This window comes from Solea solea, chromosome 7, assembly GCF_958295425.1.
Source record: "Solea solea chromosome 7, fSolSol10.1, whole genome shotgun sequence".
Classification (NCBI taxonomy): domain Eukaryota; kingdom Metazoa; phylum Chordata; class Actinopteri; order Pleuronectiformes; family Soleidae; genus Solea; species Solea solea.
In genome coordinates this window covers 7,103,959-7,128,117 of record NC_081140.1, presented here as the reverse complement: position 1 = coordinate 7,128,117, position 24,159 = coordinate 7,103,959, and the positions used below count along the sequence as shown (strand labels likewise).

The window sequence follows — 24,159 nt, the reverse complement described above, 5'->3', positions numbered from 1 at the left end:
GTGTCAGTCAAATCATGAATCTGGAGGCTTTAAAACAGTGGTTGCCACCATCAGTGGTTTTCTTTCAACAAACAAAAAATACAATAGGATACAGAAATGCTTCTATTGCTAAATGACACGCGATGTCAAATTGTCAAGTGGTCTAACTTTTGTGACCCATACTATTTTTCTGTCTCTGTTTCCTCGCTGCAAAGAGCCAATTTCCCACTACAGAGATCATTAAAGTTTTATGATGTCATCGTTCCCGGTAATGAACGGACAACGCGGGTGCACACAGTGTGAAAGGGTACAATTAGTGAGCAGCTGCACTAGGTTACAAACTCCACCCGTCTAAATATTTGAAGGCGTTTGCTCGTCACTTCTGTTCGAGGTGATGGTGTTGGTTCTGATTTAATAAGTGACCATCACTATAATGAGGTACAGAGAGACAAGCACTCACTAATACAACGCTGTCTGCACACATGCGGCTCCTGCAGCGGAACGCGGAGGAAGCTGCTCTGTGAAGTTTGAGATGCACAGAATGTTATGTGCTGCTCATTTACATATGAATGCATACAAAAGTAGTCTTCACACATACTGCTTTTTATTGATCTATTTTAGCATTAAATAAAGAAGAAAAAAAGACGACAATAACTAAGAAACGGCACAGAAAACCATGTAAATAGACAAGTGGTAGTGAGTCACATTAGCATTATTGTTGTATACACAGTTTTAAGTTCATGTTCTACTTTCACTTTCTTTGTTCTAGTTAGAAAACAACCCCTCTTACCTCGGGATTCACAGCCATCTCTGCTGTCCACTCACCTGCTGAAAGTTGCTGGTGAAGAGATGAACCGGTGCTGAGCTGAACAGTGATTTCTCACATCCAGAAAGAGAGAGTTATCTGTGATTGTGTCAGCTCAGATTTGCTGTGGCTGTCGTGCCGGTCCAGCACAGATCAGGACTTCACCTGACCTTCTCGAATTGCAGCTCTACTGTGGCACATTCTGTGCTTTAGTGTTGCAATGGGATTTAAAACATGTTTTGTCATCTGAAGTGATGAATTTTTAGAGCTTGACAAACTGAAATTCTCCTGGAAAAAACAAGAAGGAACATTTTTACAGTACATGACAACCATTTATTGCCCATTTCAACCAGTTCTTTAGATCTTAGATCAGGAATTGAGATCAAGATAACTGACGATATTAGACTTATTATATGTCACATCATGTCTGTACATGTGTGTATGTATAATGTGTGTGTCTTGTTAATTATGACCCATTCCTTCTCAATGATTGTTGAAGAGATGAGTTGTTAATGTTGAGATGTCTTTTCTCCACATGTGCACTGGAGCAGTCAGGATCTGTTTATGCCTAACTTATAGAGCCAGTCTATTCAAATGGTGGTCCGTGGACCACATGCTGCCCATAATCAACGTCTGTGTGGTCCAGCCTGTGGTTCCACCAGATACAACTGAAGAAATAACGAGAGGAACTCTTGTTTCACTGTCCCTCAAAGACTCCTGCAGTAGTCTGATAGGTCTGATAGCGGTGTTAGTTCTGTTGTATTCTGTTAAAGGCACTTTGAGATTTTTGTCCAAAGAGAAACCAATGCTAATATTGTGCACCTTTTGGATTTTATGCACTTAAAGATGCACCTGAGATGACAAACACGTTTATTTGTTTAAATTTAAAACAGTTACAGCTAAGACCTGACCAACTGCAGCAACCCCTTACCTATTTGCTTAGTTAAATCCAGATGGCAACTTTTTTTTTGGCCATACAGTGTATTTGTGTGCACTGCAATAAAAAACCTTAAATAAAGTGGAAAAAACCTGCTTTGTATTGATGTTCGAATTTTGCGAAAAAATACCTTTTTTTATTTGTGTCGCCTTCCAGGGATAGAATATCCCAAGACAAAGAGAAGACTGAGTATCTAAACATGTGAGATTTCATTCTGAGCCCTCCAGCCGTTTTCTGACAGCAAACCTCCGTCTTTTTAGTTTACTAATAACCCGCCGTCCTCATGTTGAATATTTTACGACGCTCAGCCTTTCTCCTCCACCCTCACTCTTGTCAGCATTAACTTAGCCTCCGTTTGTTTTCCTCCTCCTGCAGCTGCGATCGAGGCATGTCTGGGTCACCAGCTGAAGAGACGGGCGGCTGGCTTCCTCCGCAGTGACAAGATCGCCGCCCTCTTCATCAAAGTCGGCAAAGTTTCCGACACTGCCGGTGAAGTTTGCCGTAAAGTGCAAGAACAGCTCCAGCAGCAGGCAGATCTCACCAGGTTGGTTTCACAGCAATTCTTTTTCCTGTTTTCTAATTACAATTACATTGATTTTATATTTTAAAAAAACACAACTGACACAACAACTGCGACAAAGAGGAAGAGCTCACTAAATCCTGTTTAAGACCAAGGATTAATTTCAGGTTTAAGTTTCAATGAATCACTTTGTGATTGGAGTGTCGCCCCAAGGGAACATACCTGACACCACAATCAGAATTGAATTTGCTTAAATTGAGTGACTGGGCCATCTTCATTAGAGAGGAGGAGACACTCTTCTCCATTACAGCTGTCTTTGTTATTGTGGATAATAAGACTCACAGTGTAGATTTAATTATTCACCAAGTCAGATACAATGCACATTACTCCACTACCCTGTGCCCACTGGTCACAAAACCTTGTTTTATATATGTGATAGTAGACAGTGTATACAGTTGTTACCAAGGCTGGGATAGACGTTTATTATAATAACTATTATTTAAGACCAGTTTCATTGCCAAGCTGCAGTGCATATTGATTTACTAATTATGTGATTGTCATTGTTAGGGTGATGGCTGATGTATATCACATTGTGTAGTCACTACCACACCCTGCACCACACACACGCACACACACACACAACAGTTGTGAAGTCACTGCTGCAAATATATTGTTTATCGTTTGTTTATTAATCTTTTCTGCTCCTCACCAGAGTCAGGCTCAGTGCCGCTGTTGATGCAAACACACAAGAGAGTCTGTTTGTATATCGTTAATCACCTTTATTATTTTTAGTATATTCATGATTAATGAATTATTAAAGAGCAACACATTGTGATAATTATTATGGATTTTTTGTGCTTTTAATATATATATATTTTTTAGTATTACTCATTGCACTTTAGCTCAACGCAAACTCCTTTATTTTATTGTATGTCAATATAGATGTAATCCCATAAATATTTATTTACACTTTCACTGTCATTCTTTGTTCGTCAGGTCATTATCTCTCCCTCTCTCTGTGTGTGTGTGTGTTACTGTGTGTGCGTAAAACACACAGTAACACACATTATATGACACCTGCAGACACACTTTCGGGCCAGTTTCTGAGCAGTGTGTGCACACACACTGTGATAAGCCTCGGGCTCATGCATATGTATTTCACTGTGTTTGTGTGTACATCCAGAGTATGATAAATGGCTTTATCTGCAGGCACTTAGGTACTAGCCCAGCTGTTTGCAAGCCCATTAATTGTCCATTAGCCAGAGCCACATGGCTACCACACATCTCTCCAGGGCTGCGCCGCAGAGGTTGAGACATGGAGGAGGCAAAGCTTTGAGCTTCAGAGAACACGCCTACAGTACACACAGTAACGCACGCGTCCGTGTAAATGATTTACGGAGAGTCTGGCAGTGAGGCTGTGCGGTGAAACGGCCGTGCTTCTTCGTGTGATGTCGGTTAGCGAAGATAAAACGGGTTTGAGGAAACTCTCTGTCCTCATATCAGCCACCATCTTTTGTTCATCTGTCAAATCTCATTGGCCTTTATTTCCCCAGACAGACTGCACACAACATTACAGGCTATTATTACTACTGTGTGTGTATGTAACCACGAGAATGCATATGACACACACACACACACACACACACACACACACACACACACACACACACACACACACACGGACACTCGCACATAAACAATCATACACACTCACTGCCCCCCACCCTCCCTCATCCCCCACCCACCCATTTTGTCATCCCATCTCAGTGCTCCAGAGCTCATTTACCCTGGTTGCCATAGCAACATGGTTTGTGCCACTGGCAATAAGAAAACAGAGAGCATGATGGGAAACAAGAGACGGAGTGAGAGAAAGAGAGAGAAACTGTGACCATGACATCAGTTTCAGCGGTGGAGGGAATTATAGGAACGGCATGTGTGTGTGTGTGTGTGGATTTGAGCGTTTGCACAGTTAACTCTGCTCTGTGTCAACAGATTTTCTAAAATGTTTTTTTTATTAATTATCATCATCATCATCATCATCATCATAAGGAATATGGAATATGGGGGTTACTATGGTCTGGCAGCCTTTGACTTCACACTGCATTGAGCTACTCTTGAGCAGTGGCAGCAGCTGTGATGGATTATGTGAATCTTAAATTGCAAGGAATTTGGAAAATATAAAAAATTAATCAAATGCTCTAATTATTTATTTAGCCTTTTATTTATACAGGTCGTCTCATTCTCAAGGGAGACCAACAAACAACAATTAGTTGCGGACAGACAGAAATACAGGTACAAGAGGTACAGTCAAATCAGAGATCCAAGCAGAGCACATTCAAAAGCTAAGAACAGGAACACGTTTCCAGATCATTTTCATCATTTCTTTATATCGGATGTTTTTATTCTGAAAGTCCTATCAGCAACAGCAGCACAGAGACACAGGTGACAGGTGAGCAGTGATTTAAAAACAGCCAGTGGTGCTACAAATAATCAATAGTGGACATTTAGTGTTTGTACCATTTTTTCTGATCTGTCAAACTCACTGACACTTAAGAGGGAACCAGTGTTTTTGCCAAGATGCCGCAGCTTGAGTTGAAGTGATTAGTTGCTTTGTTTACCTCTGAGGACACAGGAGGCCGTATCACTGTTCTGTGATACAAAACCCAGCTCGTCATGACAACTGAATCTCACATCACACACACACTGAATCTCCACGTCTCAACGTATTCGACATACTCCTTTTCACAATCGTGTGTATTTGTCAAGCGTGTTGACATTTGTTGACGATTTCATATTTGTAAAAGAGCAAAAGACAAAGCAGAGTGTGAATGACAGACAACAACGTTTCCATAAGAGAGAGAGGAATTTGTGCTCATGTAATAATATATGCACGCTGGATCAGCACACATGTTCACTCACACATTAACTGGTCAGACTTTGGTGGGCAAAGGTCACGGCATCAAAATTGGCCTCGTGAACGTTACATGTTTCTCGGATCGCCATGGCAACAAACAAGAGTGGGGGGCTATAACAAACAGCCACAGCCTTCTTTGGTTCATGAGAAAGCAAGTAGTGATCTGTGGATTGACCGTAGGATTTAGAGATTGGTGATTTATGCACACGGTGGGCTGACGCAAACAACATATCGATCGAGGGAAGCGGCTAAATATAGAAGATACATGAGCTTCACAGATATTCATGGGCTGCGGTATTTCAGGATTTAGAAAGAGTCCTCCACTAATCAGAGGGTCACGGGTTCAATTCCTAGACTCAGTCCACATATCTAACTCAACTTTACTTCTATAGCATGTTTAAAAAATGTTTTACACGCTAAAAGGTAACTTAAAAACGCAGGAAATCTGTCAGCTATTGCTGTTTTCTTTATATTTCCAGTGTGGCTTCCCTGTGACATATTCACGTGTAATCAGATTATTTTTTGAAGTCTATAATCATCTTGTCTGTGGGCTAATGAGACGTTAGACGTTAGAAGACATTAGAGGACAGATGAGGAGATCAAGATCTTTCATCCACCTCCTCAGTATTTAAATACAGTGGAATACAGCGTTAATAAAGAGCGACACATGACACAGGAAGAAGTTTGAGATTAGGCAAATCCAAAGAGACGTTTCCCTTTAAAGTAACACTGCAACAAAGTGGAATAAAGAAAAGAAAAACCCTGTCTGTTTTACATTCTGTCGTCTGTCGCTGACATCATCTTGGTGTATCCTCCAACACACACACACACACACAGGAGGGGAAGACGAGGAGAGAGGGAGTGAGAAACACACTTAAGAATATTAGCGGACTGCAAAAGTCGTGACTGGAGACTCGTGATATTTTACACAAACGCACACCGGGATATCTAAACATCGTGACTGTTTTTCAGCTGAAGTGGGTGTGCGTGTGTGAGTGGTTGCGTCTGAAGTGTTATAGGTCCGACTTGGTCTGGGATGAAACTGCTCCTCTCGCTCCTCTGCCACCAAATATTTCACCCACCCATTTCATTTCGTTTCATCTAAGATGAGAGATGAATGTGAGAAGACACTACAGTACATAGTCACGTATTGTCTTCTTGTTACTTTTTATTTGTTGAAATAAGCAAAGCGTTCCAAATGAACACCTACATACAGATGCACCTGTGCAGTATATTTATCTACATATGTGTGAAATGCCAAAACTACAGAGCCCCACACGTGACATGAGGAAACCAATAGATTTAGACTGGGAAGGAACGACAAATATATCCTCAGATACATATCCTCAGGTTGTGTTCAGAGCCTGAGCTTGAAATCTGCTCTAATAAGTGCCATTCTTTCACTCATCCTGTGCTGACGTGTGCTCTGTGCCCTGCAGGAGAACTCAGAGTGTGGGACATGAGCCTCTGAGGAGACAGGGCTCCTCCACCACCAGCCGCCCCCCTCAGCCCCTCTCCGCTCAGGCCATCAAACACATCTGGGTCCGGACAGCGCTCTTCGAGAAAGTGCTGGACAGGGTAGTGCAGTACATCGTGGACAACTCCAGGTGATTTGTTTTATTCTGTACTCCCCCAGCACGTCCACTTCAGGCTTTGTTATGTGTGATGTGATTAAGTCAGGGTCAGATCAACCTGGGCAATCTGATTGGCTAATGGGCATCACATTACAGGTAGTTACACAGAACAACTTGTGACTGTTCCTGCGACAAAATAGAAATATTTGACATAAACTTTGATTTGATTTGACTGACAATGACATCGGCTGTTGTTGATTTCAGCACCACGGACAGCGTCAAACACTTCAAGTCACTGTTCTGTGAAATTGCAGGTTAACAACTGAATTTAAACAATGTGTTGTCAGTGTGAATTCCCTTGTGTGTCTATATATAATATTTACTTATATTTGTTACCTCTTTAGGACATTTTCTGGCATAAACACTGTCCTTGTCCAAACCAGTAGTCCTCATGGAGACCAAAACCTGGTCCGAATGAGATTTGAATTGTGGTTAGGGTCGGTTTAAACCTTAGAAAACAGGGCATTTTGTCTGCTTTTTCTCATTACTATGTTTAAACTTACAGTATGTACAGACTTATATTCTTTTTTTCCAGCACAGCCTAGGCAATCTGATGAAAAAGAACATTTATTTTCACCAACTATATAAACACTCCTGAGCAAGAAGTACTCAAAATGTTTAAAATCAGTTTGAATTTGTGAAATTTGGAAGTACGTCACAGTTCAAAGTTCAATCGGCTCGTTTTTACTGTATATCACTACTAAAAATGTGATTAATCATAACTTTGACTCAACAAACACATAAGAAGACGGAAAAAAACCCAACATTTTAAATCCTGAATATGTGACCTATAAACACACACCCCAGGATGTGCATATAAGGAGTGCATTATTCCCACGGCAATTTACCATGGGTGCACCTGCGGCACAGATCTGTGCCGTGTAGTAACTGGTTATGGTTAAAGTTAGGGATTACACTTTATTTAGGCTGTCCAAATGAATGGTGTGTGTGTGTGTGTGTGTGTGTGTGTGTGGAGAAGGATTGTTTGACTGAATGAATCACCCAACCCTGTTACATGTGACAAATAAAAATGATTGGTTGCTCAAAATAAGCTCTGTTCGTTTTCTTGGAAATCTAATACTTTTACTCAGAGCACAGCAGTGTACTATGGGATGCATTCAGGTTAGAGGTTGCTATACAATCAAACTGTTTAAAACAGCAGCTGGATAACCTGTTAATCTGATTTTGTAAGTCAGGTCACAGGTAAAATGTTTTTAAGTAAAAAAGTGCAGAATGAACATTCTACTCATGATACTTCACAGCCCACACTGCATTAAAAGCAGTCACAAGTTTTAAAGTTGTAATGATTATAAGGACTCATCATTAGAAACTAATGACAGTTTAATCATGTCTTCTTCCTGTGTGTTTATCACTGCAGTAAATACTACGAGAGAAATGCTCTGATGCATGACTCAGTCTTCGGGCCCATCTTGGCAGCCCTGCTGGGTAAGTATATCAGACTGTGCTTCAACTGCCAACAGTCAGTAACAGCCAGTAAAAGGTGTACAAATCTACAGTACCTGGAACAAACTCGCGTGAAAGCCACAATTAGGTAAATGCATTACAGTGGTCGCAGGAATTGACGTCATAGAAATGAATGGATTTGGAACTGGACTATTATGGAGGCAACATTTAAGGTGTAGTTTTGGAAACTGAGATTTTCCTCCACATGAAAAAGTGAAGCAAACACTGTTTGGTGCCATTAAAATCATACAAAGTCAACAGGTGATGATATGACTGTAACTGTACAGCCTTGTCGGCCAATCAGAAGGCAGACGGACAAAAGAAAGTAGAGCAAAGCAAAGGACAATCATTTGATTGGACCAGTAGTGAAAATGAGCTGTTCTTCAACATCACACTGGAATAAAAAGTGAACAAACACATGAAAACTTTGACTTGAGTGCTGTTCTATTCTGGGGTTTTGGGGTCATTTGTTTTCTAAGGTAAGATAAGATAGACTTATTGTCTTTAAGGACATTTGTCTTGGACATGGACGTGTTTTCAAAGGTCTTCTTTTTTTGCCCAGACTAAAACACTGCTCTGGACTTTTCAAACATAAACAGAGACAACAGCATATTTAAACTTCTCCATTTTAAAGGCTCTAATGGTAATGGTCTGTATTTATATTGTGCTTTTCTAGTCTTGATGACCACTCAAAGCTGCTTTACACCAGGGCTTCTCACTGCCCTGCATGTTTTAGAAGTCCAACATTATCATTATCGTAAGTGGATCATTATCAGGCTTCTGCAGTGCTTCTGCTGATGAGCTGACTTCTTGAATCGGGACCAGGATTGAGAAAAACTGCTGTAAAACAACGGGGGAATTTGTTTTTTAAACAAAAATGGACGAGCATGGATGTAGCATGAAAGGCATCTCTGCTGACAGCAGCAGCAGGAAACTGAGGCCAAGAGTCGTGACACAAAGTTTAATAAGCAGACAAACCGAAACATACAGGCAGTCAAGCAGGAACAGAAAAAAAGTAGGAAGATTTAACCAAAGAAGACAAGATGAAAATACAACACTACTGTACACTCACACGACTGCAGAGGTGAAGACTTGCTGCTGCTGCTGCTGCTGCTGAGGGAGACAGTAGCAGATGTGTAGAGCGAGCTCAGTTTATCAAAGACACCTGGTGGACAGGTGAGGTGTTGCTCATACACTAATGTGTGTAAATATTAGACACAAGTGTTGTGTACTACCACAGTTGGTGTCGTGTGGTTAGTGCTGTTTCCTTTGCAGCAAAAAGAGCAAGTCGGTGGGTTTTCTCTGGGTTCTCCAGTTTCCTCCTACAGTCCAAAAACATGCAATATTCAGATTAGGTCAATTGGATACTCTAAAATGGCCGTAGGTGTGAGTGTGAGAGTGAAGGGTTGTTTGTCTCTGTGGCCCTTTGTGATGGACTGGTGACCTGTCCATGGTGTCCCCCTCCTTTCACCCTATGTCAGCTCGGATTGGCATCAGCAGCCCGGTGACCCTCATGTGGAGGATAAAAAAAGTAGATAATGAATGAATGTTGCGTACTCCTCTGTTTTTTTTCAACCTGTGACACATTCAATTTTAAATATATTTCTAATAGGGTTTCAAAAGTTACAATTATCAGTTTGATAACAAAGAGAATCTATCCAAAGTGTACTTTTAAATACACATTGTTACATTCAAACCATTGTCAGGTGAGTTCACAGAATGCTGATGAAGTCTCTCAGCTCCACACAACGTGACATTCCAGGCATTTTATGACAGAACAGTGGTCACAGGTGTGACTGACCGCTAGTATTGTCCAGTAGAGGCTGGTTGTAGGTGACATCTGTGAATTCATGGTTACAAAACCTCAACAATTGACAATCTTGAAGCTACAAAATAGGAGCTGACATTTATGGATGACGTGACCACTGGTCGTCACTTGAGAACACTCAGTAACCACGTTGTGATGATGTCTGGATGTGTTTGCTGTGTTTTCAGTCGGACCTTGTGCTCTTGAGTACACCAAGCTTAAGACATCAGACCATTTATGGACTGACCCCTCAGCCAACGAACTTGTCCAGCGTCACCGTATCCATGGAGCCCACAGAGGTCAAGACACCACACCCAGCCGCCGACCTGCTCTGGGGGTGAGTGGAGGCTGATCGGCCGCCTTAGTCCTTAGGGATTGATGGAGTTTGGTGGTCAGAAGATTTGTGGATGAGTGGGATCATGGGAGTTTTTGGAAATGCTTTGCTATTTCAGATCCGCAAGAGACAATCCAGTGGCAGCATGTCAGAGGACAGGTTTGCTGCATCAGCAAGGGAGTATGTGGAATCTCTACACCAAAACTCCAGAACACACCTTCTCTACGGCAAAAACAACGTCCTGGTGCAGCCGGTACGTTACATACTCCAAAAAACAAAAACAATCGTGATATTTTCTTGGACTCAATTAGATGTTTAAAGTCTGAAAGCCTTTGCATATGAATGGGGAATAATTAGCATGACACGTTAAATTACCTACATAAGGCATGACATGATTGAGAAATAAACTTCACAGGATGAAACAGGTCACTGGTCCCCTTAAAAAAGGGCTGTCTTGTCACATCATGTCCTTCATCTGTCCTCTTCCATCTTCTGTTAGAAGAAGGACATGGAGGTGTTGCGGGGCTACTTGTCGCTCCACCAGGCTGGAGATAACCTGACCCTGAAGTGGACCCCCAACCAGCTCATCAATGGCACGTTAGGAGACTGTGACCTGGAGAAAAGGTAACACTTAAGTCTACAAACAAAGGTGTATTAAGAGACTTTAAGGCTTAAAATTCCTGGCTTTTCAAACCATGTCATAATACCCCAGTCTAAACATGACTGGCATTAACAGGCATGCAGTATTTTCCTCCTTGTCTGACTAATCCAAAACACGTTTGTTCCCTTTCAGCATCTACTGGGATTATGCACTGACTGTTCCTCTGCGCCAGATAGTCTGCATCCACTGCCATCAACGCTGTGAGTTTACAGCCATTCATTCCCGTTCACACGGCATGAGTCAGCCCAAAAGCTCTGGACACACCGCCCTGACTGTCGTCCTTCGGGCAGTTGATGACCGTGCGTGGTCCTTGTCTGCGTCTGTGCTTTTCAGGCATCCATCAACGTGAGATGGATTAACTGCATGTTTAACTGCAGCCAATTAGAAAACAACACACAGGAACGACAAAGCAGACAATCGATTATCGCGAAGTCCTTTCGTCTGTGTAATGAGCGACTGTACTTTGTTACCTTATCAGCAGTGTGTGAGAGAGCAGTTGGTCATTGTGCTTTGCCCTCAGACAACGATCAGGGTGGTGTAACCCCGGCCAAAGTCAGCATCAACAAGCCTCATAGAACTGTTTTCTTGTCTCTTTCACTTAGTCTTAATAATGAATGCCTAACACCACGTTTTTCTCTCTCTCCGTCTCATCCCTCTGTAATCTTTTCCAGTGGATTGTGGTGGCACGCTAGTTCTGGTCAGTCAGGACGGTATCCAACGGCCTCCCCTCCACTTCCCCCCTGGTGGTCACCTCTTGGCCTTCCTCTCTTGCCTAGAAACAGGTCTCTTGCCGCGGGGTCAGCTAGAGCCTCCTCTCTGGTCACAGAAAGGCAAGGTGTGTTAGAACTGCACTATAATTAAATTACAAAATCAATTAGTTGACAGTTACATTATTGTGAACCCTCGATGATTTGATTTGATTTGATTTGAAAGTTTATTTCAACAAGAAATAACAAAACAACAGTGAAAGAAAAAAAAAACATAAATTAAACTGACACATGTTCAAAAGGAGTGGGAAGAAGTCTAGATTTATAAAATCCCACCTCATTTTCACTCATTTATTAATATGTTTATCTCGCTACCTTGATAATTAGTGCTAATTCTAATAATACTAACAATCATTTTAATAAACCACTTGAAGTACACATGATCTAAACGTGCACTGTTGCAATAACCTCTTCTTTTGTTGTTGCTTAATGTCTGTGTGTTTTTATAAATACGTGTGTGTCCCATAGGGAAAAGTGTTCCCTAAATTAAGGAAGAGGAGCAGTGCTGCCCGGCTCATTGACCAGGACAGAAATGGTGAGGAGCAAACAGCTGCTGACTATGTGTTTCGCATTGTCTACCCGGGATACCACTACGATGCCAGTAAGTAACATTTACATTGATATGCACACTGTGTCACATCACACAAAACAGAAATGATCATTATTGTTGTATGTTGTCGGTTCAACCTCATACTGTATGACGTATTTCCAAAAGTATGGGTGCGTATCCATCCACAGTGCACATGTTGAAGCGTGTAGGACGTCACTGTTCTAACTGTGTTCTCTGTTGTCCCACTGGTGCAAGCAGTCACTATAAATTACCACCACACCACGGGCAGCCGCGCTCCCTCGCTGGACGATGACGAGGAAGAGGAAGATAGGCTCCATGCTATGATCTCAATGATCTGCTCGCGGAACCTCACAGATCCTAATGTCATGAAAGGTTTTTATCACCTTAACACACCCACCCAACCCCAATGCCCTTCCCCACTCGTGAGACCTCACACTGCTTTTAAACATTCGTCCCCTGCCTCCCTCACCATCGCTCTCTCTGGTCCTCTCCCCTCCTTTCCTCCCAACCTCACTCCCACCAGCTTTGTCTGCCTATGTGTGTGCTGCCTGACACCGAGCCCAACAGTGCCAAGCATCTTGGGGTTGGCGTTCTCAACTAAGTAAAAGGGAGGTTCAGGATGAATTACAAAAATCTGAAATGGGGAAACTTTTTTTTTAATGATTGTCATATTATGAGCAGGGAAATGAAGCTAATGATCAGTCGCTAAGATAACTGACGTCCTCTAACTGTCTCTACTGTTGTACCATGAGAGCAGGTAATGACATAGGTAGACGCTCTTAAATAAAAAACAAACCTAGAGGGGTGTCAAACTCCTTTTAGTTCAGGGGTCACGTACAACGCAATTTGATCTCAAGTGGGCTGGACCAGTAAAATAATAGCATAATAACCTATAAACAACAATGTTTCCCTTTGTTTTACATTTAATGAAGCATCTTTTTACAAAATAAGTGCAATTTCAACACTTTATGCAAAGGTTTACCATTTACACGTGTGCATAGCAACTTACAGATCACATTTAGCCCCAGGTATCTGAAAAATATAGTATTTCACATTGTGATAAGACTGTAATTGGACCCTCAGGTGGGCCGGTTCTGGCCCGTGGGCCGTATGTTTGACACCCCTGGGCTGGATTATACTGTACATGTAAGACGTACCTGTAGTGGTTCAACACTGCTGTGAAACCACATTATAAACATAGTAATGACATCACTGTGTTGTATATGAGTTGTGTCAAGTTTGGCTGATTCACCCCTTTATCAACCAGTGTTGGCTCAGTCAGTCATTAGATGGAAATGGAAAGCTTTGTCCAAAAAGTGACTATATTTGTCACTTTTTTTCACAATAAATTTGCTAAAGGGACGGAAAAGTTTGGAAATGTTGGAACCAAGGTGATACATTGGCAACATCTCCTGTAAACAGATCAACAGCCAATGGAAAAATGTTACCTCCTGTTTGTTGGAACATGTGAAGGTTCCATTTCTCATCAGAGACTGTGAAATCCGACTGAAAATCACGTGAAGTGGGATTAGAGATAAAGAGACCAATGGTTGGTGGAGACCAAAGCCAAGTGTAACGGAAGTGAACAGAAACACGACACCTGATGAAAGCAGGTGTTGCTCTGCGTGTGCTTTGTCAGGCATCTGGAACATGTTTTCATGTCCCAAGTGTTCAAAGAAAAACGCAATTAGTGAAAATGCCACGTGTTGCACTTTTTTATTGTACATTCTTCATGAATTCATGCTTGCTCAGTAACTTTGTAGCCACATTACAGTACATTAAGACATGATTTTAGTCCGTTTAGTCCGTGTCATCAAATCCTAATGCCAGATTTTATGTATTAAGAGTAGCAATGAGATGCTAGTACAATTCTGGACATAACACTTAAGTGACGATAACCTTAGGGCAAATCTTACATTGCGCTGACTGCATTCTAGCTGCAACGAAAGAGGAGCAACATTAACAACCACACAAGAAGCTTAAAGCCTGATAATCCATTCTGAATGTATTTTTTAAGACTTATATTGTAGGTTGTGTATGTGGCTCCTGCTTCCGTGTCCACTGTGACCCAGCTGAAAGGGAAATACAGTAGAATTCATCACAGATAGGGGAGTTACAGGGGGTTAGACAAAGCAGGCAATTTGGCTGTGGCCCCGAGCTGAGCGGGCTCCCCGCCAAGAACAGCTCATTACGTTAATCCACAGCAGTGACAATTTTTGTGAGAGTAATCATGCTGCCAAACACTTCCTAATTTCAGAATGGTAACCCCAAAGCACACATTCAAATAAGTTTCCTGTCACTTCAGGTTGATACATTGTGCATCTACATTGTGTTTCCATTGTAAATGATTGATACGAGAACCCAAATAACCGATGTGCGATATTTCTACTAAATAAAGCGCGTCCTCTTGTGATAAACAGCTGCATGTCAAAAAAGAAAGAACACAAAAATGCTGGATGTCCTCCATTGCTGCTCCTTGTTTACTGTGTTGCAATTTTGTTTGTGGGATTTACACAGTCTAACTCTCACTACCCAGCTCATGGTGAACGTTTCCTAATCAAGCTGAAGTGTACTGTGCTACGTGATGCTAATGCAGCCATAAAAGTGTCCCAGACTGTCCCAACCATTCTCAACACTACCCAACATACATTCTTAGCTTTGTTGTTGGATACATTTGCTGTGTGTTCTTCTTTTTGCTGGTGAATTTCAGCTGCAGTTGAAGGTCGAGGACACTTTGAAATGAAACCGTCCCCTCTTGAGACGATGGCGGCTTTGTCGCACACACTGGGGGCAAAAATCAAGTTGAAGCTTGAGCTTGACACACTCCCTCCACCCTCCACACTCTTTGTCTCTTCTCTGTCTTGCCACCACTCAGACACACCATATAATTCATGATATTTGGCAGTGATCCTCACGCGAGCCTGTGAACGCACACTGTCAGATAGACAGGCTTGTCTGACACCTGGTTCCATCGCGGATTCACAATTCCTGAAGGCTCATCATTTGAGTGAAAGCCTCTCTGGCTTCTTTGTATTCTGGGACTTGCAGCGCCGACTGCCGAACAGTTACAAATGGAGGGTGTAGTTTGTGAAGCATGCCCCGGTACTGTTGGGTTTGAGTTGTCGTGGCCAGGAACTGCTTGGATAATTTGCTTAGTGTTGTTTTTTTTTGTTTGTTTGTTTGTTTACTTTTCCTTCTTTTTTTTGTCCTTTCATTTCTCACTTGCAACATGCTTGACAGTTTATGCATGGGAACTATGCACCCTTCTCATTGTTTTCTTTTTTTTTTCTAAAGGAACGATTGTGTGTTTCTGCATATGTGTGATGGAAAAAATCCTTTTTGTTTCGTTTTAATTTCTGTCTCTCTCTCTTTCTCTATCTCTCTCGTCCGACTTCCTCGGTTGTTTCTCCTCTGTTTGTGCAGTCGTTTGCTGCGATGCTGTTCACTGTAATTCTTCACTAAACCTGCCACCCCTCTCCCCCCCCCCCCGTGCCCCCGTCCTCCACCCCTCTCATTACGGTCCTGTGGGGTTCCGCAGTAGTAGAGACGTGGAGTCCTTGTGTGAGCGGGGTCGCAGTACTGACTCCAAAACCCTTGTTGATCACACATAGTCCTAAAGTAAAGAGGGGGCGGGCCAAATGTCGGTCTCGCCCCAGCATTTTTTCTGTTCGCTTTTTCCTTCTTAATATTATTTGTTTTTTTGGGGGGAAGGGGGTTATTGAAGAAACGTAGCACAGCTTCATATTTATGACAGGTCATCAGCTCCAACCTGAAGAATTAAGGTGAAGAGCATTTATTTAATGTTGACGTTTCTATGATTTTTTTCTCCCCTGTGTGTGCCCTTGTACTGGTGTCCATTTATTTTTGTTGTTTGTGAGATGATTTCTTTTTGGTGTCTCTTGTCTTGTTCTGGCTTTTTGCATCCTGCACGGCCTGAGCATCAGCCTCACTCCTGCCTTCTCCTCTCTCTTTCTCTCTCTCTCTCTCTCTCTCTCTCTCTCTCACTCTCACTTCTCCTCCTCTTGCTCTTCTCTTCTGTGTGTCTGGAGTGTCCCTCTGAGCTCTGCTGTCTCCTCTCTCCCCTCTGAATGAACTGATCCAGCATGGCTTCCCTGCATCCTCTGCCTGTCTCTCCCACAGCACCGTTCCTGCTTCCTACAGTGTCCCCCCACCCCACAACCCCCCCCACCCCTCCACTTTTGGTTTCCTCTCTACACTTGTTTTTTCCAGCTCTCACATGTAACATGAGTGTCCATTCATCACTTCATCTCCTACTATCATGAATAACAAGGTGGAATACATGGAACGATGTATTAATGGTTGAGCTGAGGGACCTATGTCATAATATGTAAGACTTCAAACACAGACAGTGTGACAGTGTAAACGCACATGAACACAGCGTCGTGTGGTTTCTCTCACAGCACTGAGACCCCTTTGTTTTCTCACTTTCACTCTCTCTGGTGTAGACCACGGGGATATGATGGAGATGCAGGCTTTCGGAGGAAGCCCATTGTCATGGCAACAGGCTGAAGTAACCACTCATGACTCCCTGTGCCAGTCCTGCTCCACAGCTGGCAGCAATGTGTCATTCGAATACCCGGCCGGCTGTACCTGCATTCACAACACGGCAGATATTCACACGTATGAACTTTTATTCCACGTTTAAGTGTTTTGTTTTAATACTATAACTTACTTTTAGCAGCTGTAGAAAACATCTGACACGCCTCTGAGTAGAGACTTAATTTAAGAAAAGGGAATAACATGACATCATAAGGGAAGGGGGTGAGTCTGTGGCCCCCGGGCTCTGCATAGATACCGCTGAACATGTCATGATATTCCCGTCTAAAGTAATTGTTATAACATTCAGTGTAAAAATCTGCTTTAGTACATTGAGAAACAAATGTTCAGTGAACAATAAGAATCTTAATGAAGAACCAAAGTGCTGCACAGAATAAATAAATAAATAAATAAATAAAAGACAGAATAAAAGGCACAAATGCTCATACATGACAAAAAAATCTTTAAAAAAAGACATAAAACATGGGTAAAAGTAACAGTCATACAATGAACCAGAATATAAACAAATAAAATAAATAAAAACATAGTTTATGGAGTTATTTATAATTTATTGCTATAAATCAGGTGGTTCAGTGATTTATTGAGGTTCTGGAATCACCCGGTCAGTGACATGTCACATGAAATATTAATGGATTTTCCTCATACATGATGATGATCTCAATCATGGAAATTCATCGCCGTCACTGTATTACGAGTGCTTTTCATCACAGTGCATGGTAAAATTGGAGATGATCTCGGCGGATTATAGTCACAGCAACCTCTTGGTTGGCAAATTAAGATTATACCATCATCTGTTTGGATTAGGGAGAATTGTGTAGTAGAGAAACTGCTGTGCTGCTTCTTAGTTTTTAAAACCAAACAGAAACTCTGCGGTTTTGTTAATCTCTCTGTGTGAAATCTAAATTTGGTTTAATTGGATGAAAGATTCACTTGCAACTGCCGAGTATTTTGTTGCTATGGTGACCAGTGCCTCAGGGGGAGGGCACATACACAGACAAAGCTCTCACATATTAATTATCCACCCCGCACCAATAATTTTCTTCAATTTAGAGACCTGCACTTGTGCTGATATTTCACGACACTTGTACCGGGGGGATTGTGTAAGCACTGATTAAAACTCATCAGTTATACATTAAAAAATTCTGCACCATCAGCATCACGGAGCTTCTGTGACGGCAGTGACTCACTGCTGTTTAGAGTTTCCGTCAGTGCTCGCTGTACTTTCAGGCCATTTAATGAAAAAACTCTGAGGCGTGTGACAGCGAGAGCAACTCTGGCTGACAGAAGACACATGTTGCTGCTTTGTGACGTATAAATTGTCTGTGTCGGTTGGAAAATGTGGGAACTACAAGAGGTTAGAGGTTCTTGTGGGAGTGGTTGTGATGTCATGCATTCTCGCTCTGAATGGGACAACACATACACACTCATTACAACATCGGATTATGATTTTGTGCAAATTCTAATACCGAGTTCAGCTTGTAACCTGTTTAAATATCAGGCGATGACTGTTGATATGACAACATCAAACATTATCCAACATTAATTAGTGGCTAATTAACATGTATATTAAGAACACATAGCCTCTTTGCTAATTATTATAAAGCAATTGATAGTATGTGACAAAATTGTGTATAAATTAAAATCCCAATACGCTTTCCTGAGTATGGGCTTCATGAGGTAAAGTCACAATAAGAAAACACTAAAAACTATGGTCTTTTCTTAAGGTCCAAAAATTAGAATACATAAACAAGAAAACATACAAGAAAGATAATAAAAGACACTAATAAGTCTGGTATAAACTGTATACCACTAAACCTGAGGTTTGACAGCAGCAAAACAATAACATTCACTGTTTTATCTAGTCGACAGATACATTTGTGCGTCGTGTTTCACAATAAAGCTTTAAAGTCGTTCACTCCTGCTTTACACAATGCATTACTAGCACTGCTGCATTCACAAGGACTTTATCACATGTTGACACAACACACTTCATGCAGAACACAGCATTAATCAGTGCCTTATAAAGGGACACTAATGCTCCCAATGTGCGTCTCTGTAAGCACTTCATTAATGGTTAACATAGGAATAAAATAAGGAACATAAGAACAGGATTTTGTAGCTTTCTGCAGCCATTTCAAGCTCTTAATGGTCACTTTTCATAAGTCTCCAAACAAAAAAACATGAGCTTAATATTAAATAAAGGCATATTTATATGTATATATATATATATATATATATATACAGTATATATTTGATTTGATTAAATTAAATAACCGCTCATGCATTTTTTCAGTCAAAGTTAAAGTAAAGAACACAAATGAAGCATTGTTGGGGTTTTTTAAATCACAAAGTGCACAACGAACCCTTGCTGCGTCTCTCACATTTCCCATGTGACACCGTTAAAGGGTCCAGGGTTTAAGGATTCAGGGGAAATATTGAGTTTGGGCTGAAGAGTGATGACAGTGGCTACCATGATGCTAACAGTGACCTCCCCCCACCACCAGTGTTCCTCTGAAGATGCTCTGCCAGAACATGAAGAGACAGATCGTCTCCAGAGCCTTTTATGGATGTAAGTACTCCCATCTTTTCATTTCATATATATATATATAAATGTATATATATATATATAAATGTATATATATATATGCTGTATATAATATGTACTGCTACTGTACGTCAGGGGTGTCAAACTCATTTTAGTTCAGGGGCCACATACAGCACAAGTTGACCTGAAGTGGGCCAGACCAGTACAATAATAGCATAATAACCTATAAACACCAAGAACTCTGAATTTCCTTTCATTTGTTTTACATTTAATGAAGTATAGTTTTACAAAACGTGATATTTCTTGAGAAAAATAAGTGCAATGTCAACAATATTATGCCTATAATTGACCATTTACACATGTGCATTACAGCCGACAGATCACAGTGGATCTACAAAGGCACAGACATTTAATCACAGGTACTGTATCTGCAATTGAAAAATATAGCATCTCACATTATGATTAGATTCTAATTCGTAACAAATTCATCTTGTTGGCTGGATAGGACTCTCTGGAGGGCCGGTTGTGGCCCGTGGGCCAGATGTTTGACACCCCTGCTGTATTCATTTTAAATGTTACATTTTATATCCTGCAGTTTCTTTTGATTTGTTTGTGCCAAGTCTGTAATTATGTGAGAGTTTTTTTTTTTTTTTTTTTAAATGTAATTTGAGTTAATCTTCATAACACAGTGAGGTGAAGACAGCAGAACATTTGACATTCTATCAAGTGCATTTTTTTTATTAGACACATTTATTTTCCTGTCAACAACAGAAGCTGACAGCACGCTGTAGATCAATGTTCCACCTGCAGCTTGTGAACTTTCAAACAGTAACAACATTCTGTTGTTGGATAACATTTAATTACATTTTACTTATATGGGATCAAATCACAGCACATTTCTTTCAGAGCACACGCTGAGTTCTCACAGTATTGCAGAGAAAAAGCCAACACTTGATGTATGGCTCGCTGCAGTCGCTGCTCGACGGAATAATAAGTTTGAGGGCTATAATATAATATTGCACAAAATAAATCAAACTTGTAATTAAACTCTGTAATAGGACTCTGTTATAAGTTGGCGAGTAATTTAATGCATTTAAAGTGTTATTAAAAGTGTTTTTTTTAATCACCAGTGCAGCCTAAAGTAAAGAGTTTGTTAATTGTCTTTGACATAACAATATGAACAATAAAACACAGCTGTAGGTGATAAAGCTGTGACTGTGGTCTCCTCTGCAGTGTAACCCCACAGCCTTTTTGTTTTTAATCATCTTTCTTTTGAGTCTTTCTTTCAAATGTTTCTTAGAGGAGCTTTATGAAGAAAAGAGGAGTGGGAGACAAAAAAAGCCATAAAAAAGCTATAATGCAACGCAAATCACTTAATCAATCACTTAATCACAAAGTGAGCAGATGTCATTATTCAACTAGTTTTTGTTTTGGCTGAGCGAGAGAGAAATGGCATATGTGTGATTCATTTAGCCCTGTCATTTCCACATGTACAGCATTACTTACTGTAAAGACAATCAGCCAAAGGCAGAAAATGACAACCAACAACAGTACTGCCTCAGGTGGAACAAGTCGAGGAAAAAAAGTGGCACTCACACGTACCACATCAACCCCAGGTGATGAGCAACCTGCACGTAGGTCCTGCACCTGGGCTGGAGGGCTCCTGTCGATGTCGTCGGTTCTGTACACACTTGACGCTCATTAGAGTGAAGTCACTGAATCTATGGTCTACTGCATGTCGGCTGTACATGTCGAACTCACTCAGTCCCATAGATACATAAGTGTTAGTGAGGTTAGGGTCAGAGTTAAAAAAAAAGAAAGAAAAAGACAGGGCTAGGCAGTAAATTACAGATAATAAAAATAAATGAGCGTGTCGCATATGTTTGTAAGTCTTACCTGTAACCTGTGTGACCACACCGAAGTACAATCCTAGATCTGTCAGTAGAAACCTCATTGAAGCTTCTTGATCACGACACACCAGATACCAAATTCCTGTTTTATGTTATTTTAAAAACGTATCTATGGGTCGTAATTCCTGCATACAACTCATAATTATGTCTCGAAGGTCTTGAGTTCAGCCCTCATGGGGCAATTGTCTTGTTGTCACTTCTACAGCTGCATAAAAAAAGTTGAGAAGTTTGTAGATTTGATAATGTGGAGATGTTCGGGGGCCAATGGTCACTTCACACATTTTGTTAACAGTAACTTTTACATACAAATGCACTGTTTAATTAAAATTAGTCATCTAACTATGAGATTTTGGTGACTTTTTGGACGACATACGGCATTTTTATAAAATTTTGGACCACATACTAAACTATGACATTTTTATCAAATTTTGGACGACATACTAAACTATGACATTTTGGTCAAATTTTGGACGACATACTAAACTATGACATTTTGGTGACTTTTTGGACGCACAATAATTTTACCCTTGGGTACCAATAAAGAAACCTTGAACATACTAAACTATGACATTTTTGTCAAATTTTGGACGACATACTAAACTATGACATTTTTATCAAAATTTGGACGACATACTAAACTCTGACATTTTGGTGACTTTTTGGACCACATACTAAACTATGACATTTTTATCAAATTTTGGACGACATACTAAACTATGACATTTTGGTGACTTTTTGGACCACATACTAAACCATAACATTTTTGTCAAATTTTGGACGACATACTAAACTATGACATTTTGGTCAAATTTTGGACGACATACTAAACTATGACATTTTTGTCAAATTTTGGACAACATACTAAACTATGACATTTTGGTCAAATTTTGGACGACATACTAAACTATGACATTTTGGTCAAATTTTGGACGACATACTAAACTATGACATTTTTGTCAAGTTTTGGACGACACAGTAAACTATGACATTTTTATCAAATTTTGGACCACATACTAAAATATAACATTTTGGTCAAATTTTGGACCACATACTAAACTATGACATTTTTATCAAATTTTGGACCACATACTTAACTATAACATTTTTATAAAATTTTGGACGACATACTAAACTATGACATTTTTGTCAAATTTTGGACGACATATTAACTATGACATTTTGGTCAAATTTTGGACAACATACTAAACTATGACATGTTGGCAAATTTTGGACGACATACTAAACTATGACATTTTTGTCAAATTTTGGACGACATACTAAACTATGACATTTTTGTCAAATTTTGGACGACATACTAAACTATGACATTTTTGTCAAATTTTGGACGACATACTAAACTATGACATTTTGGTCAAATTTTGGACTACGTACTTAACTATGACATTTTGGTCAAATTTTGGACGACGTACTTAACTATGACATTTTGGTGACTTTTTGGACAACATACTAAACAATGACATTTTTGTCAAATTTTGGTTGACATACTAAACTATGACATTTTGATGACTTTTTGGACGACATACTAATAAATTATGACATTTTACTCTGAAACCTGAGTGTTATGGTGGCGTAGTGGTTAGTAGGCGTTAACTCTGTTACTGTTGCAAGCATGTGTTGGGTTCAATCACAGGTGTGGGATATTTCTGTGTGCAGTAACATTGATTTTTCATGTTGTACTATACTGTAACATTTTGGAGTATCAAAAACATCATGTGTTTAAAAACACAATCTGTTTTAGTAAGGCATAGGAGCGACAAGGAGAACATACAAAATACACCGCCAACATTTTTGGACGACATACTAAACTATGAAATTTTTGTCAAATTTTGGACGACATACTAAACTATGACATTTGACAGGTTAACGATATAAGCTTTAAAATGTATTATCAGATATTGGCTAGATATGACTTATGCCTAAAACAGTATAAGCTGCTACCTCCTTGACGTCTATGCTGGTTCCCTCTCTAGCTTACTTTTTTATGTTTATTGATTTTGCACAATGGAGAAAATTTATATTTATATTTCATGCGACATGAGTATTCAAAGTATTATGTTCATTCCACTGCAGAAGAGACTAAATGACCTCTGTAATTGGGCACAAAGAAAAATGTATATTTATTGGCATTGGCATATAATGGACAAAATCGTGCCTCCCTATTATAAATTGTGGCAGTGTTGAAGTCATCGTTTTGTCTCTAGTCTCTGTTTTGTTTACATGTTATCACTGCTTGGTCTCAGCTGTGTGTGTTTCTGTGTGTGCGTGTGTGTGTCCATCAGGGCTGGCCTACTGTCGACACCTGTCCACTGTGCGGACTCACCTGTCGGCTTTGGTCAACCACAACATCGTTCCTCCAGACAGACCCTGCGAGGCGTCCGGGGGCCTCAGCAAAGAAGTGTGGAGCAAGTACCAGAAAGACTGCAAGGTGAGGGCAGACGCCACGTTCCGTCTGAGACAGGACTTACTTTGTGGTGAGCTGCAAAAATTACAGCCACACCACAGAAACTTTAATCTTCCTGCGACACTCTGACACTCCTCCACCTCCCACAGGCTCTACGATTTAGAAGCCAGACATCTGAGCTTTGCCAATTCATTGTTGGTATTGATCAGTGCCCACAAATAAATCATGGTCATTTCATGCTGCAGGGAACCAGTGTGAGTGTTATTTAATGCTATGTTTTATAAAGTGAGATAAACTGTCACCCATCCTGG

The 24,159-nt window shown here is 40.6% G+C and overlaps 1 protein-coding gene across 4 annotated transcripts in view; it reads left to right on the top strand.

Moving 5' to 3' along the window:
- sgsm2 (small G protein signaling modulator 2) overlaps positions 1-24,159 on the top strand; it is a 65,050-nt gene that overhangs the window by 28,822 nt on the left and 12,069 nt on the right. Inside the window, exons 3-15 of one of the 4 annotated variants that reach the window (XM_058633863.1) lie at positions 2,097-2,265; positions 6,595-6,762; positions 8,168-8,235; positions 10,249-10,397; positions 10,513-10,647; positions 10,897-11,018; positions 11,188-11,255; positions 11,727-11,890; positions 12,291-12,423; positions 12,628-12,765; positions 16,860-17,034; positions 19,476-19,540; positions 23,727-23,872. In XM_058633863.1, the coding sequence (XP_058489846.1) occupies positions 2,097-2,265; positions 6,595-6,762; positions 8,168-8,235; positions 10,249-10,397; positions 10,513-10,647; positions 10,897-11,018; positions 11,188-11,255; positions 11,727-11,890; positions 12,291-12,423; positions 12,628-12,765; positions 16,860-17,034; positions 19,476-19,540; positions 23,727-23,872 (1,700 nt within the window). Of the gene's footprint in view, positions 1-2,096; positions 2,266-6,594; positions 6,763-8,167; positions 8,236-10,248; positions 10,398-10,512; positions 10,648-10,893; positions 11,019-11,187; positions 11,256-11,726; positions 11,891-12,290; positions 12,424-12,627; positions 12,766-16,859; positions 17,035-19,475; positions 19,541-23,726; positions 23,873-24,159 lie in introns of all 4 variants that reach the window. The other 3 variants (XM_058633861.1, XM_058633862.1, XM_058633864.1) reach the window with 3 other exon arrangements.